The following is a 15,478-nucleotide window of genomic DNA, read 5'->3' as shown; positions in this document are numbered from 1 at the left end:
AGCTTTAATTTTGATTAGTTTTTGTTAAGTTGTATGGATTGAGAGAAGACACATAGATGGATTAAATGAAATTTTACGGGATTCGAAAATTCAAATCATGTGTTCTATTTTGTGAAAAACTCATTTGGCTTAATTCGATTGGTTCACTCTTTTAGTTTATTGAAGTTGAGCTAGATTGTATTAAGAAATACAAGTTTCATTTTGCTAATGTTTACAATCACATAGAATTAATTTTAATGTTTTGCTAAGCAAATTAGTAATAATTTATGTTATATTTAATATTTATTTTATTTTTATATTACTGTGCACCTCACTTTAATAAGTCGCGCGCCACGCCTCGCGCCTAAGTCACAAAGATGGTGTTACCACTTAGGTGTGCCTCAATGCCTTGACTACACTGGTATAAAGCACTGAAGCCAGTGTATGTTTTTTTTTTGGATAAAACCAATGTATGTAGAAGTGTATAACACTTGCAAGAGTCCCCAAACACACATTGCAAATCTTAGTCCCAAGAAAAGACAGAATATTCAAGCACACAACAAGTACAACACAAAACCTCCAAGAGTCCAAGTAGTAAGAGATCGATGTTCTCCTTAATGTCAAAGTCTTCCGATTTCTTCGAAATGTTAATACTTTGGAATCCCACCAAATAGAATCTTTAGTTTACCCTCTTTATTCAACTTCTGCACTTCATTAGTTCCACCTATGTACCTTCCTTGCACAAACAGTGCAGGAACCTCCACTTTCCCCAATAGCTTTGTCAATTCCTCTTCATAGTCTAGATTTGATATGTTTCTCACCGAATAATTAATTCGTATATTTTGAAATGTGGAACGAATTCGGTTGGTGTCACCCATGACTTCAAGACTTGTGTACAGAACAACAGAATTTTCACCTCCTGGAGGGCATTTTTTTGGAAATTTTTCGAGCAACATTTCCCACGTATATCTGTTGCTACTTATTTTCATGTCAACTGGAGTGCTCTCAAGAGGTGGTTCCCAAATTCTGCTGGATATGTAACGGTTAAGTTGGTCAGTGGGATAGCAAAAATTTAACTTCCATAATAAGTTAATAACAAATCAGAAAGGTAATGCTACCTGTCAATTTCGAACCCATTTCCTTTCTGGTCACCGCGAGCTGCCTTGAAAGTGGAACCCGTAGCACCAGCAAGTAGAATATTTAGTTTACCCTCTTTATTCAACTTCTGCACTTCATTAGTTCCACCTATATACCTTCCTTTCACAAACAGGGCAGGAAGCTCTGCTAATTCCCCCAATAGATTTCTCAATTCCTCCTCATAGGCTGGATTTATTATGTCTCTCAGCGAATAATTAATTTGCAGATTTTGAAATGTGGAACGAACTCGGTTGGTGTCGCCCATGACATCAAGACTGGTGTAAAGTACAACAGAATTATTTCCTCCTGGAGGGCATTTTTTTGGAAATTTTTCGAGCAACATTTCATAAGTATATGCCACCTTTTCAATACTTGTATTTCCTGTCTGGTCATCTCTCACTTGAAGTCTTTTCTCTTTCTGGCTGAAAAAGATAAAAAGAAGGATCAAGTTGACCAGTATACATCTTATGAAAATCCAAAAATGTAGATAGTTTTATTGATATGAGTACAGTCATGGAAATTAGAAACAATAAAAATAGTTATAAATTGTTATAAGTTTTAACACAACAATTGTTATATATTGTTAATTACCAATAAAAAAAAGTTATATATTGTTTTTATTTACCACAAATTTTTTATGCTCAAACTCAAATTGAAATTTTTTGTGCTCAAAAGAAAAATTGATCAATTATCCATCATTAGCCCAAAAAGAAAAGAAAACCTCTTTCGTTTTCAACCCAAAAAAGAAATATCTCATAGCAAGTTGGACAAACCTATCAATATTGAAGCCGCTTCTTCGCGGATCGACTGGCTTGAAAGTGGAACTCGAATTGAATTCCATATTGGCTGGAATTGTTTTACTTTCTTGATCATTTTCCTCGTATGGGCTGAAAGTAGAAGGGTTAACTTGGCCAGTACATATTGCAGCAAATAAAAAAGTAAAAAAATTTGTTGAACTGCCTAGCACTAAAAGTACACCTTAGTAGTAGTTGAACAATGTTTATACACAAACGTTGGAGGCTCTAGCTCAATGGAGGAACAACCAACTTGAGCATCCAAAGCTTCAAACATAAAGAAAAAATAATCTCCTTGTTAGGGATACATACACTTCGGTAAGGGCAGGAGAGAAATGTGAGAGTGCGCCACGACCGTCAATTCTTGTGGAGCCACCAATCAGGTTGCCTTGAGGTGAAAAATATTCTTTGATCTGCTCTTTTTGCAGTGGTGCATTTTGTCCTGGGCGGATCTCTCTTTTCAGATCATTATTAGGAATGATCTTGGAAGGTGGTTTGGATGTAGAACTCGAACCAGAATGAACAGAAGTGATCTTGGTTAAATCTGCTGCTCTCTCGAGAGCTGTCCACGGGTGAAAATAAAATTAGTCGCAATGTCTCACACAGAATAAAAGTCGTACCGTATATTTAATTCATAATGTCAGAAAATTTTCATACCCTTCAGTAACTGCAGGAGAGAATTTTGGGAGTGGTCGATAGCCAGCCACGCTGCTTTCGGGAGAGTAGTCATAAAACCCAAACGGATTGGGTGGCTTCTCAAGTCTCATTTCACCTTTGAGCATCTTCACCACACTACTCATGTCAGGTCTCCGAAAGTGCTTTTCCTGAGTACACCATAATGCAACTAAAGATAATTTCTCTGCTTTTTCTTTATTTTTTTCTTCGATGCCACACACCAAAATAATTTCGTCTAGTTCATCATTCTCAACTTTTTGCGCAACTTCTCCAGGAAACCACCCTGGGCCCACAGAATTTCTTTTCTTCCTCAAAATTTCAAACATCATCATTCCAAAACTATAAACATCACTTTTGTAAGTTACTAGTCGTCCCTTTCCCACCTCTGGGGCAGCATAACTATTGGTCCCTCTAAATCCTGATTGCTCAGCCTGACTTGAATGTCTAGCCATTCCAAAATCTATTATCTTGGGAGAATAGTTTGAATCAATAAGCACATTATCGGGCTTTATGTCATAGTGGATTATTCGTGGACGACATTCCTCATGTAAAAAAGAGAGCCCATCAGCTATCCCAACTGCAATATTATACAACTTCTCCCATTCTATATCAATGTGATTCTTAAACAAAATCTTGTCCAATGACCCGAATTTCATGTATTCGTAAACAAGTGCTTTCATGTCGATATCAAAGCAATACCCGTATAACTTGATTAAGTTTGGATGGGAAATACTGCCCATGGTGCTCACTTCAGCCATGAATTGCTTTATCATTACATCCTTTGTGTTCTCTTTCAATACCTTAACAGCTATTTTGACACCATTAGAGAATTTTCCTTTATAGACGTCTCCAAACCCACCAAAACCTACATTCTTCTTGAGATTTGATGTAAAGCTCTTAAGTTCCTCGAATGAAAAGAGCTGTGGTGTCCCGTATGATAATCTTTGTGAGTCATCATCACGCTCTTTCATTTTAGGTCATACAATGTAGCTAAGGCAGTCGTCCAACCAAGTAGATTATGGAAGAAAGAGTGGTATATAACAACGGCCTGAGAAAAAAACGATAAGACTCAAATAATGAAAATGAGGAGGATATCAATAAGGAGCCTGATGCCCCCCCCAACTTAACCCACAACACAAAGTTTCCCGGAAATTATTTATTGCTATATATTTCCATTGATCTATGAATGAAAACTTATAGGATTTTAGGTATAAACAAGCGTAAAATGGCTGGTTATTTAGGTATAAATAAACAGAGACAATACTTCGCCTGTTGTCTATTGTTTTCATACACAAATAAAATTCATAACGAATGGCATAGACTTGGACACATACCAAAATCACCAGATCAAGTGAAGATCCTCCCTGTGTGATTGTTATGTTCAGACTTTTGAAGGCTTCTTTCCTCTGTGGAGATGGAGTTGGGATTAAGCAGGATAAATAAGTTAGGTGCTGAATCTTCAGTGCCAAAGAGGAGATGGAGTTCTAAAGAAGTAAAGAAGACATACAAACGTTGAAAACTGATACAGAACTTCCAATTTCTATCAAGAACATGATTTCTTAAGTCAATGGGATTCATTCACGTACTACATTCTATATTATGGAGTATTTCTTTAATACAACTTGCTGTGCTTGTTAGCATTATTGTGGGTTACACAGATCAAATACTTGCCTAAAAAATTGGTTATCGCTTTCAAATTCATTTGTTATCTAAATGAGTTTTCAAGTCATGTTTGAGTTATGTAATTTAAATTCAAGGAATTATCATCAAACCGTAAAGCTTGTGTTTTTTCGTAGATTTTCTATTGTAGCTACAGTAACAATTGCTATTTGTTGTTTCCTCTGTTTTTCTCCCCTAAACGTACGATTGATTAAATCGTAATCATACTTGTGGATTTCAATTTGGATGATGTGCACATGTTTTAAATGATGTGAAAGCATCGGTTTTAAATCTGTTTTGATTCCAATTTGGTAGTGAATAAAATTGATACCAATCATTTTAGTTCCTGAACCACTGTAAAATTTAGGAAAAAATAGGTTTTGCATATAATTTTTCCAAAGTAAATTAGCACAGATCTCACATGCACGGATGCACCCCTCCTCTCCCTGCCTCTGCGTTGAAACCAAAATATAACTAGAAAATGGCCACTATATTTTTTATATCCCACTATGTTTTATTGGCGACGCAATGGCCTAGTCAAATTGCAGTTTCTCAGCACAAGGACAGGGTTGTTGCGCTCGTATATACGTTCACATTGTCTGATTATTTCATTAAATATAGAAAATTATGTCTTGCAGGGAACAAAACTGTAGCTAGACAACGGCATTAAATATTTACTTTGATTAAAATATTATTTTCGCATTCGTTCAATCATATAGAAAACGCATTCCATTTTAAGCTATCCATGCACAAGCAAAAGTTCATCTGTTATACTAAATGAATTAGTAAGTAATTTCAATTGTTCCGTCCCCTGAGATTTCGTCACAGTTTGATTTCGCGCTTTTTGTTGGCATTTTACAGTTTCTTCTAATGACAAATCCTATGCCGAATTGATTTCAACATGGGAAAAATTTGGAAATGCTATCTCGCGAGGACCTGGTAAATATTGCGAAATGTACAATATTTCCTAGAGGTTAGGTTCTATGGCTTGCAGAGTTACAGGTTTAGCTCCGCCTACCCATAGTGTTCCTGTGTAATGGGCATGGACATTCTTGTAAAGACTAAAGATACGTCCTAGCTTCGGGGTGTATAATCTGGAGAAGGATTTTCCCAAGTCAGCTGTCCATCTATTGCTAAAAACCACAACCGCATAGGGCGTGCTTCAAAATGCCGCACATTCCAGTGTGAAACGACGATTGATACAGTTTGTAGACCAACATTGGAACAACTATACATCTTGTAAGACTTGAACTTCTTCCTTCTTATTTTTTTCATTTTATTTTGTGCTTCGCTCAGACTTTGAGTTAGCAAATCCAATTCATACTCGGTTCACACCCAACAAACTGTATATAAGAACAACCCAACTGGCCAGACTTGTAGGTGCGCACACTTCTTAAAAGAAATAATTAACCAAATTACTATCACAAGTTGACTGATCGGATAATGGTGTGCGCTTGATTTGTTTAAGAGCCGTGGGAGATTCTCAGTTTGCTAAATTAATACCTCACATTTCAATTTTTAAGTTCTTCAACTTTCCCCTGTTTTTGTAAGGTATAGTTGGTCAACATATATTTGCACAAAATCACTTGCCTTCAACTGCCAATAACAGAAACCTTGGTCGGGCAAATTTATATTATTCTGCCATTTACAGAACATTTCTGCTCATTTCTAACTTGCATAGCTGATAGCCTGATATTGTGTGTATAGCGCAGCGTTTCCAAAATTGGCGTAAATGTGAAAATTTATCCATGTTCATCAGAAGTGAGCAACCTAATCTGATTACCTGACTACCTGATTTGAATTTCCTTACGAAGGCAAATACAAATACAATAAGACCTGTGGACAATAGTTACAGAGCACTCAATTCTCTAGTAAAGTAAACCAGCAAGGCAACAACCAATTCTTATTGCAAACAAAACAACCAATTCTTACATTCATACTCGAGTATTCCAATTCTGACAATAAGAACTCTATTTCTTGTTCCCAAAGGCACTCTTACGTAATAAGTGGGTAAATTCCATTATTTCGATTACATCTCTTGTTATTGACAAGAAAGCCTCCTCCACATTATAATAAGATTTTGCACTAGTCTCGAAAAACTTCATACCATACTCATTGGCAAGGGCCTGACCCATGGAAGTAGGCACAGCCCGTTTGGTTGTATGTAAGTCAAGCTTGTTTCCCACCAGTATCATACGGACATTGTGAAGAGCATACTGTTTAACATCACCTATCCAGTCCCTAATGTTGTTGAAAGTTGACTCATTTGTAAGGTCATACACCAGAATAATACCCGTAGTGCCAGGGTAGTTATATGATTCGGTACCCTGATCCTCTTTCATATGATATATTTTCAGTTCGATTAGTTTTTCATCAATCTGTATTTTTTCAAAAATGCTAAAATAATCTCCAGACCATCTAGGACTCCTGTAATTTGAAGATGAATACCGTATACGAAGGGAACGCTTGCCCACCCCTCTATCGCCTAGTAGAAAAAGCTGTACTTCAAATTGTTTGGCACGTGCGGCAGCCATTGCCCTGAAGTAAAATTTCAAATAAGAATCAATGATGTTATCTCTGACTGATCAGGCATTGAGAATTTTAGCGACGCAATGATGGAAAGGCAAGGATAAAGAAATAAAAAACTTGTGCTGTATTTTCAGTTCTAATCTTTTCCTGTATTTTTACCATAAGTTAAGGAGATGAGCATCTAAAGTTTAACTTCAGAAAGAAAAAGTTAATAGATAGTGATCATACCTTTCATCAAAGGCAGGAGAGCTTGTTAAAAAAATCCCTGGTGTGTTTGCAATATATAGAAACGGATTTGGAGGGGGCGAAAATTGTATCTCCTCCTCAGCATTAAGAAGCCTTTGCTTCATATCTCTTACTGTCGACAAGAAAACCTGCATCACATTTAAATTTTTCAACGCGCTAGTCTCAAAGAATTTAATGCCGTACTCATTTGCAAGCGCCTGACCCTTGGAAGTAGACACAACCCTCTCACTTTCACCCTTATCAGCCTTGTTCCCCACCAGTATCTTATACACATTGTCACGAGCATACGTTTGGACTTCACTGATACAATTCTTAATGTTGTTGAAAGATGACTCATCTGTAATGTCGTACACCAGAAAATACCTAATACTTTCGTGTAGACATATAAAGATCGATACTCTTCCTCAACAGGCATACTCCAGACTTCCAGTTCTATCGGTTTTTCATCAAGCTGAATTTTCATTGTCGTATGAAAAATGTTTTGCGCTAAGGATGAATCTGATTTAGAATCAGCTGATATAAAACGTCTGTGAAGTAAACGCTTGCCTACACCATACTTTCCTATTAGAAGAAGCTTTATTTTGTTATAGCTACGAGCAGCCGCCCGTATCCTAGCAAGTGCAGCAGACGTTGAAGGAGAATTCCTGAAATTGATTCGTCTTAGTGAAAATTTAAAATCACAGAAAATGAGAACTAGAGATATGGGGAAGAGAAGAGACATACAGTAAGGATCTCTGTTGTCATGAGTAATTGGCTCATTGGCCATTGAATTTCATTTAAAAAAAAAGACAAATCATGCCAACAGTTACCAAAATCTCCAAATGACTGAGCATTGGTATCCCAAATTTTATGAATAAGAGATGAGTTGTTCGTTGTGTACTTGTTTCATTATAATACACTAGATACTATTTACACTTATTTCACAGAGGTTTAATGCTCAAGATCATTTAAGCAATAACCAACTTGAGCATCCTACACTAAATTTTAAAAAGTCTGAGTGATGAGAACCGTCATGTCATGAAAATTAGTTCTATTGTTTGTTATATGATCTTCGCGAATAAAAATACACCAGAAAAATTGAACAATATTTCACTAATCCCAAACATTGGCTGCTCAAGCTCAATCGAGCAACAACAAACTTGAGCATCCAATGCCTAGGTAAAACAAAAGGCCATATTGCGCGAGTGATACATACACTTGAGTAATGGCGGAAGAAAATTTTGGGAGTGCTCTATGGTCCTCAATTCTTGTTGAACCACCAAACATGCTGCTTTCAGGTGAAGAATCATAAAATGGGAACGGATTGGGCGGCTTCTGAAGTGGTATTACACCTTGAAGCATCTTCACCACACTGCTCATGTCAGGTCTATTTTGGGGCTTTTGTTGAGTACACCACAGTGCAACTATAGATAAATTCTTTGCGTTTGCTCTATCCTTTTCCACGATACCACAATCCATAACAATTTTATCTAGTTGGTCTTGCTCAACTCTTTCCGCAACTTCTCCTGGAAACCACCCTGGGCCCATAGAATTCCGTTTTCTCCTCAAGATTTCAAACAGCATCATCCCATAACTATATACATCACTTTTATGAGTAACTTGCCTTCCCCTACCCACCTCTGGGGCAGCACAACCGTTTGTCCCTCTGAATCCTGACTGTTCGACCTGACTGATATCCTTATTAGAATGCCTAGCCAATCCAAAATCTATAATCTTAGGAGAAAGGTTTGAGTCAAGGAGCACGTTACCCGGCTTTATGTCATAGTGAATTATTCGTGGACGACAATGCTCATGCAAATAAGACAGACCATTTGCTATCTCAGTTGCAATATCATACAACTTGATCCAATCTATCTGAATTGTATCCATAAACAAAAGTGTATCCAATGACCCATTTTTCATGTATTCATAAACAAGGGCTTTCATGTTTGAATCAAAACAAAATCCATATAGTTTAATTAAGTTTGGATGAGAAGTTCTTCCCATGGTACTTACTTCAGCCATAAATTGCTTTCTCATGATCTCGTTTGTGTTGTCTTTCAGCACCTTAACAGCTATTTTGACACCATTAGAGAGTTTACCTTTGTAGACGTCTCCAAACCCACCAAAGCCTAATTTCTTTTCCAAATTTGATGTAAAACTCATAAGTTCCTCAATCGAAAATGACCGTGGTTTCTCGTTCGTTAGATCATATAAGAACTTCTCAATGGGCTCTGATGAGTTGTCTTGGTGCTCCATCAGTGTAGGTCAGATCAACAATATAACAACGCTTGATCAACTAGCTATTTTTTCAGTAAAGTTCCACAGTGATGTATGCTCCACTTCCTTGTACCTGTAAGTAAATCGTTAGAATTTATTCAGATACAATTAAAACATCATATAATTAACGACAATGAAGCCTTGGATACTTACCATCTAATCAGAGTGATGTCGTTCTTCTCGATTAGGCAAAATGAACCTCAAGTCAACCTTGAATGGAGGCATGGAGCTATCTACATGTGTGAACAGGAGTTGTAAATGTACAGCTTGAAATTAATTAAGAATACTTTGCAAGTCAATGGATTTGCATTTCACATTTTTTTTCCGTTTGTGGACAATTTCTTTTGGTTGACTAATTTACTTTAGAGTCCGGATTCAGTGAGGGTAAACGCAACTAATCCATTAACTTTGAGATTACGTTAGCTGTCAAAATCTTTTATTTAAGTAACTAAATCTAAACCAATGGACACAAATCCAAAATCCAAAAGAGAGCCCGCGAAAAACTCATCTTCTTCTCTCCTATTGTGCTCCTGAACTACTTATGTGACAACCAAATCGACCCAAAAAATTGAAGTATGGAGGAGTTCACATTCAAATGTTTAGTGATAATTTTGTTTAAAGATTAAGTTTACTGATAATTTGGTTTTAATTAAATGCAAGCTAGAGCAATCATATACCATGCAAGGAGAAAAACTGATGAAAAGTTGAAAAGTTCACATGATTCTCATTCAGAACCTGCATCACCATACCTTCAATCAATCTCAACTGCATAGTCTAAATGACATGCTTACGAAGAAATCTCTTCAAAATTTCCTTCAGAAGAGAAAAAATAGAATCAAATCAACTAATTCTCCTTACCAGAGATAGCTATCTGCATCTTCGTTTTTAGCATAGCGGGTCATCTTTTTTTCTCTAATGGGATTGTACGTTGTTTAGGCTAGAACCTGATGCCTATGGAATTAAGGGTGGAATTCGAGCTAAACAAGCTGAGCTTTACCATGCTCAAGCTCAGCTCGCTAATTACACGAGTTTTAAATTGAGCTCGAATTCGGCTCATATAGTTAAACTAGTACATTTTACACTATAAATATGCTATTTGAGCTAAAATTTGTTACACGAGTTTTTAATTTGAGCCGTCTCGAGCCGAGCTTAAATGAGCGTTTCATTTCAAATTCCACCCTTATATGGAATGAGAATCTTGGAGAGCTTCTTCATAGCACTCATTAGTTGTTGTTGTTGTTTGTTTGTATCTGATGAACACCCATTAGTTGTTCTAGTTCAGGGCTATGTATCATTGAAACTTTATAATTGGGAAGATTTCCCCCCTTAATACTACTCCTATTTAAATTGGTTTGAATGGTTAGTAGGTAGAAATTTTCAGCAAAATTGTCATGTTTATTAAACAGTTGGGATTTTGATTGATACGTCTTTTAGATGCGTGTACACACTTCTATGCAAGAAAAATAAAGATGTGGCAATGGGGGTGGGGAATGCAAAAACGGGGTCTGGTGTGCATAGCTTCTAGTTTACGAAATCAATTTGTCGGCTCATTTGTTAGTTACATGGGTTCAATAGGAGGGAAGAAGATGAGTTTTTGGGAGGGCTCTCTTTTGAATTTTGGATTTGTGTCGATTGGTTTAGATTTTGTTACCAAAATAAAAGATTTTGACAGCTAACGTAATAGAAAACGGTATTAATAACTTGTTATCTAATCTTAATCTCAAAGTTAATCTAATGAGATTAGTTGGCCCACACAAGTTGACTTGTGCGGTTACCCTCACTGAATCCGGACTCTTTACTTTATTAAAAAATAATTTTCGCATTGAAATTAGTACTCATCTAAAATGTCCGTCCTCTGAAATCGTTTCAATTGAAATCTCTCGATGTTACTCTTGGGACTTTAATTCCGTACAGAACATTCAAGTACATAAAACATGGACAAATACTGAATCACCATTTTCATCGCGAGTACGTAGTCACCTTTGGAATCCCATACCATTTTCAATTCCATGTCGTACCTCATATTGTGTGATTGTAAAATGGAAAGGAGTATGTCCCATTTGTACTGTATTTTACACTAGTCAAAACTCAATAACATTTGGATTACTGAATGCACACAAGTTGTTTCTGTAAACAATAACAAAACGATGCATTACTTTTCTAAGCTTCACTTCAATGAATTTCATTTTCTGATCTCTAATAGTGTAAAAACAAAGTAAGAATTACAAATTGTTTCTATTTTTCTGAGGGCACTGCAAATACAAAATAAGAAACAATCCCTGTCCCTATCTTTGGTTACTACCTGAACCTGCACCACGTTAGAAAATCTTACAAGTAAAATTATCATTTTAGAGCCCCCAGCATTGATGTAACCGAAGAACATATGGTGGGAAATGAGGTGGGTTGAATTACATCGCCAATGACATCTGACGAGGATCTCATATCTTCTGTCAAACTTTGAAGCAAAGGACCCAGTGCAAAGGAACTATATGCTTCATTTAGCACAAACTCATTCCTGTAAAAATTGGAAGGCTGGGTTTTCAAGCAGCTCTTGCAGGTTTGGCGTCAGAGAAGTCCTTTTCTGGCAAGGAATTGGATATATCATCCCCAGACAAAGGAATACTGCCTTATGAGCCACTTATTAGAAGAAGTCCAAAAGTTTATTTATTACGAGGAAAGAGTTCAACCTTGAATTGTCATCCAACAAAAAGGAGTTGCTCGGAGCATCGTTAAAGTAGTCCGCCATTAATATTGTAATACGTGAAATAACCTGTAAAGAAAATAAAGTTACAATAGCTCATAGAAAGTGAAAAGGAAGGACTTCAGGAGATCGAAGCTTACTAGTGGCGACACACTTCGAGTGTTAAACTTGTCATCCCAGTAAAGGGTGCATATTATATTAAGCTGATCTACACTGAAGATCTGTACCCAACAATGAAATTTAGTGTGACAAAAATCCCCATGCCTATACATACAATGAGTGGAGAGAGAGAGTTACAGGGCAGATATCACTGATAATTTCGTCATAGAAAATTTTGGACTTCTGTTGTATAACCTGGAGATCAATAACTATATTATTTCCATAACATATAGGAGTTGATGTTAGAAACCGGTCTAAATATGCTGATAAATACTAAAACACTTTACAACTATGCTAAACCTGCTATTAACTTTGTCTTTGAAAAAGCAGGAAAAATGGAAAAAATAATGGTAAGTGTAAGTACACCAAGAAAACAAGAAAGGAAAGAGATGTAAAAGGAGGAAGGAGCCACATGTGTCGTGGGATGTTTAAAGCCCTGTCATATAGAATAAGAGTTCATGGGCCTCTCCACTCATCAACAATTGGTTTTGAGTTGGATGCATCCAGAATCTTAAGATCTTCCAGTTAGATAACGACTCACGGTCATCACTTGACAAACTCAGGAACAGATGGTTATGATCAAGTATATTCTGGAGCTGATTTTAATTGTCTAGTCACATGGGTGGTATGAACCCCATCAATCAGCTCTCTAGTCAGAAAACTTAATACACTGAATAATACACTTAAAAATGGATATCTTCAAATTAATCACTTCTCCAATCAGAAAAAAATCAAAGGCCCCCTACATGACTGATCAACTCTCAGACTATAATCTCGAGTATCAAGTGACAAGAAAAATACATATAACAACAGCATTTGTATAAAAAAGAACTAATTGCCAAAACATGGGACTAGAATGTGAACAATTTCGTCCCATGAGGACACGACAGTATAGAAAAGAGAGTATACACGAAGCACTCTTATAACAAGTAACAAGGTCACATGCAGAGTACAGCATGAGCTGGGCGAGCATACAAACAAGAATTTCTAAAAACAGCCAGAGTGGCAACATCTGACAAGCACTATAAACTGTTCCTGTCACTCGACGAGCTCTCACGAGCTACTTATGAGATCATAGTGACAACTGACAATCAATTTACAAAAACAAGCCTGAGGCTTAGTATACATAGTGAAAAAACACGCTTAAGCTGTAGGCATTATGCTTGATTAGAGCACTTGCGCCTCGAGGTTCAGTGAGGCTTAAGCCTCGGTGGACCCTTCTTTTTTTAGCCTCATTTTCTTCTTCTTTTAAATGAACTTATTCTTCTAATTAAATTTTCTGATTACATTTTCCACCATCTAGCATGAGGACAACAGAAAAATGCAATTGCTTTAGTACTATTTGTGTATGAACTTTGATGTCAACAAAAGTACTTGCTTAAAAGGACCCTGTCTCTTTGTTCAGGCTTTCTTATGTGCAAGCTCAACTTTGTCACTCGCAACATTTAGGCTTACACCTTGGAGTCTCACTTCAAGCCTCAAGGAGGTAACTCTGCCTTGAGGCTTAATGCTTTTTTAAAACATTGCATAAAAGCTAAAATGACAATTTGAACCGTATTCACATAGTTTTAAACTTGTTAGAGTATGTTTCAAAAATATGCATGTTAGACATACCAAAAATACAACGGCTTGCCTAATGTGCGGCTTCATCCCAAGTTGACCCTGCATACTGCAATTTGTGAAAATAGAGATCATAGCTAAAGAGATCTAATAAACATTAAACATGATTTATAGGTTAAGGAGAGATGCAAGTGAAAGTACCTCTTCTTTAGCTTAGCTACACCACAGCTTCAATTCGTCCAACCCAGATTTTAAATATTCCCTGTTGCTGAATGAGCAACACTCTCGACGTAGGAGAAGACTGCAGCGAAGTAAAACAACTTGTTTTGATAAAACTATTACCGATTGAAAAGTTGATATTTTGATATAGGGGCAGGTTCCGTTTACAATACTTTTTATACAACGTTTTATACAATACCCCCACCGGACCCTTCAAGATGTTTTAAGGGCTAATTTTTTGTGGATAAGATGTTCTCACCATGGATATGACCTCCATAAAAAATCGGGTCCTTTGAACATTTCTAAGTTTTCTAAAAAATAGTTACAAAATCGATATTTTTGGATTGTTGATAAAAATTCATAGGTTGAGAGCAATTTTTCTCGCTGTTAGGAGTTTTCAAATGAGCTGAATTTTTGTGGAGATGATCTCCATGGTGTGAAGATCATATCTACAAGGAATCAATGCTTAATTCATATTTTCAAGAGGTATTGTATAAAAAGTGTTGTAAACGGAACCTATCCCTTTGATATATATATATAAAAGAACATTGGGGGAGTTGATATTTTGATAAAACTATTACCTATTGAAAAGTTGTACATTGATCTAGGAAAAAATCTGAGTGAAGATCTTTTGAATGAGAACTGGAGGCACCTGAAACAGGACCAACATTACAGATTTACCGTACACGAGAAAGTAAAATCCCTTCAACCAAAGAGGTCCTTACAAAAAATTTCTGCAATATACTGAGAAGCGAGTTGAGACTCTCAATGATGGTACGCCAATAACTAGTTGGAGAATTGTTTCCAGATGACCTCCCAGATCCTCTTAGGGTACTCCCCTTGACGTTCTTGGAACCTAAACTTTCAGTTCAACACATTAGCAGCAGCAGTAAATTTATAAAATTCCACAAAGACAACACAAGATTTGTCAATACATAAACTCAATCTGGTGTATCTAGAACTCTTGTGCGGAAGTGTGCACAGAAAGTCAGAAAGTAACAGGAACAATCAGAAATGGAAAAATAAAAAAAACTTATACTCACATTAAATGGATGCGATTAATAAATATACTCTCTCCTAGCGAGATTATGTTCATATTATTTGCTATGGAAAAGTAAACATAAATCTCTTGAGAATTCAGTGGGCAAAAATCAACAATAGCTGTCGAGATTTTAGTGTTCTAAATCATATTTAAGTACATTCTGCAGTGGGCAAGACATAAAAACGAGACAGGCCAACACTGTAAAATAGCAAGTTGAAGTTCACACTACCTAGATACATAAGGAGAGTGATGGTGCTAATTCTTTCTTCAAGTTGTCTCGTATTATTCCATATATCATATCCACAAATGCTGTGAGCTGGTTCTTGAAAAGCAGCGCTGGATACTTCCCCTCAACTTGATGCATGCTATCTAGTCCACTTAATGAAATGTTGCCGGACAAAGGAGACGAGCAGAATCCCTGACAAGAATCAGCGAAAAGCCAATGAATGAGCCAGGTGTCATCAAAGTTCAAAGTACAAGATCAGAAAATCGCGAAAAACTAAACTATATTTTTACTTG

At 36.5% G+C, this 15,478-nt stretch overlaps 2 protein-coding genes and 2 pseudogenes across 5 annotated transcripts in view; all 4 read right to left on the bottom strand.

The window, feature by feature from the left end:
- Positions 1-405: 405 nt before the first annotated feature.
- On the bottom strand, positions 406-3,437 carry LOC147521719 (uncharacterized). Of its 3 annotated transcripts, none has more exons than XM_086583638.1 (5): positions 2,568-3,437; positions 2,223-2,472; positions 1,890-2,003; positions 1,098-1,538; positions 406-1,008 (listed from the first exon to the last, which is right to left on the bottom strand). In XM_086583638.1, the coding sequence occupies exons 1-5, from the start codon at positions 2,638-2,640 to the stop codon at positions 627-629; spliced, it is 1,260 nt and encodes a 419-aa protein (XP_086439764.1). In that variant the 5' UTR covers positions 2,641-3,437; the 3' UTR covers positions 406-626. The 3 variants fall into 3 exon arrangements, with proteins under 3 accessions (XP_086439764.1, XP_086439816.1, XP_086439878.1); XM_086583690.1 differs by having other exon boundaries at positions 406-1,005; XM_086583752.1 differs by lacking the exon at positions 1,890-2,003.
- Positions 3,438-6,113: 2,676 nt separating this feature from the next.
- Positions 6,114-9,637, bottom strand: LOC147521717 (PR5-like receptor kinase). The gene is made up of 4 exons (XM_086583573.1): positions 9,432-9,637; positions 8,215-9,351; positions 7,002-7,663; positions 6,114-6,782 (listed from the first exon to the last, which is right to left on the bottom strand). The coding sequence occupies exons 2-3, from the start codon at positions 9,255-9,257 to the stop codon at positions 7,168-7,170; spliced, it is 1,539 nt and encodes a 512-aa protein (XP_086439699.1). The 5' UTR covers positions 9,258-9,351; positions 9,432-9,637; the 3' UTR covers positions 6,114-6,782; positions 7,002-7,167.
- Positions 6,215-6,778, bottom strand: LOC147521718 (ras-related protein RAB1BV pseudogene; annotated as a pseudogene).
- A 1,765-nt stretch (positions 9,638-11,402) lies between the features above and the next one.
- LOC147521712 (PR5-like receptor kinase) overlaps positions 11,403-15,478 on the bottom strand; it is a 36,347-nt pseudogene continuing 32,271 nt past the window's right edge. Inside the window, exons 4-12 of the transcript XR_015208355.1 lie at positions 15,189-15,229; positions 14,643-14,773; positions 14,499-14,569; positions 13,900-13,999; positions 13,753-13,807; positions 12,277-12,333; positions 12,120-12,200; positions 11,966-12,048; positions 11,403-11,900 (exon numbers count right to left, since the gene is read on the bottom strand). The product of XR_015208355.1 is annotated as a PR5-like receptor kinase (transcript). The remainder of the gene's footprint in view (positions 11,901-11,965; positions 12,049-12,119; positions 12,201-12,276; positions 12,334-13,752; positions 13,808-13,899; positions 14,000-14,498; positions 14,570-14,642; positions 14,774-15,188; positions 15,230-15,478) is intronic.

This window comes from Coptis chinensis, chromosome 1, assembly GCF_015680905.1.
Source record: "Coptis chinensis isolate HL-2020 chromosome 1, ASM1568090v1, whole genome shotgun sequence".
Lineage (NCBI taxonomy): Eukaryota > Viridiplantae > Streptophyta > Magnoliopsida > Ranunculales > Ranunculaceae > Coptis > Coptis chinensis.
Note: the sequence above shows the minus strand (reverse complement) of the source record. Positions and strands in the feature narration are given on the sequence as shown.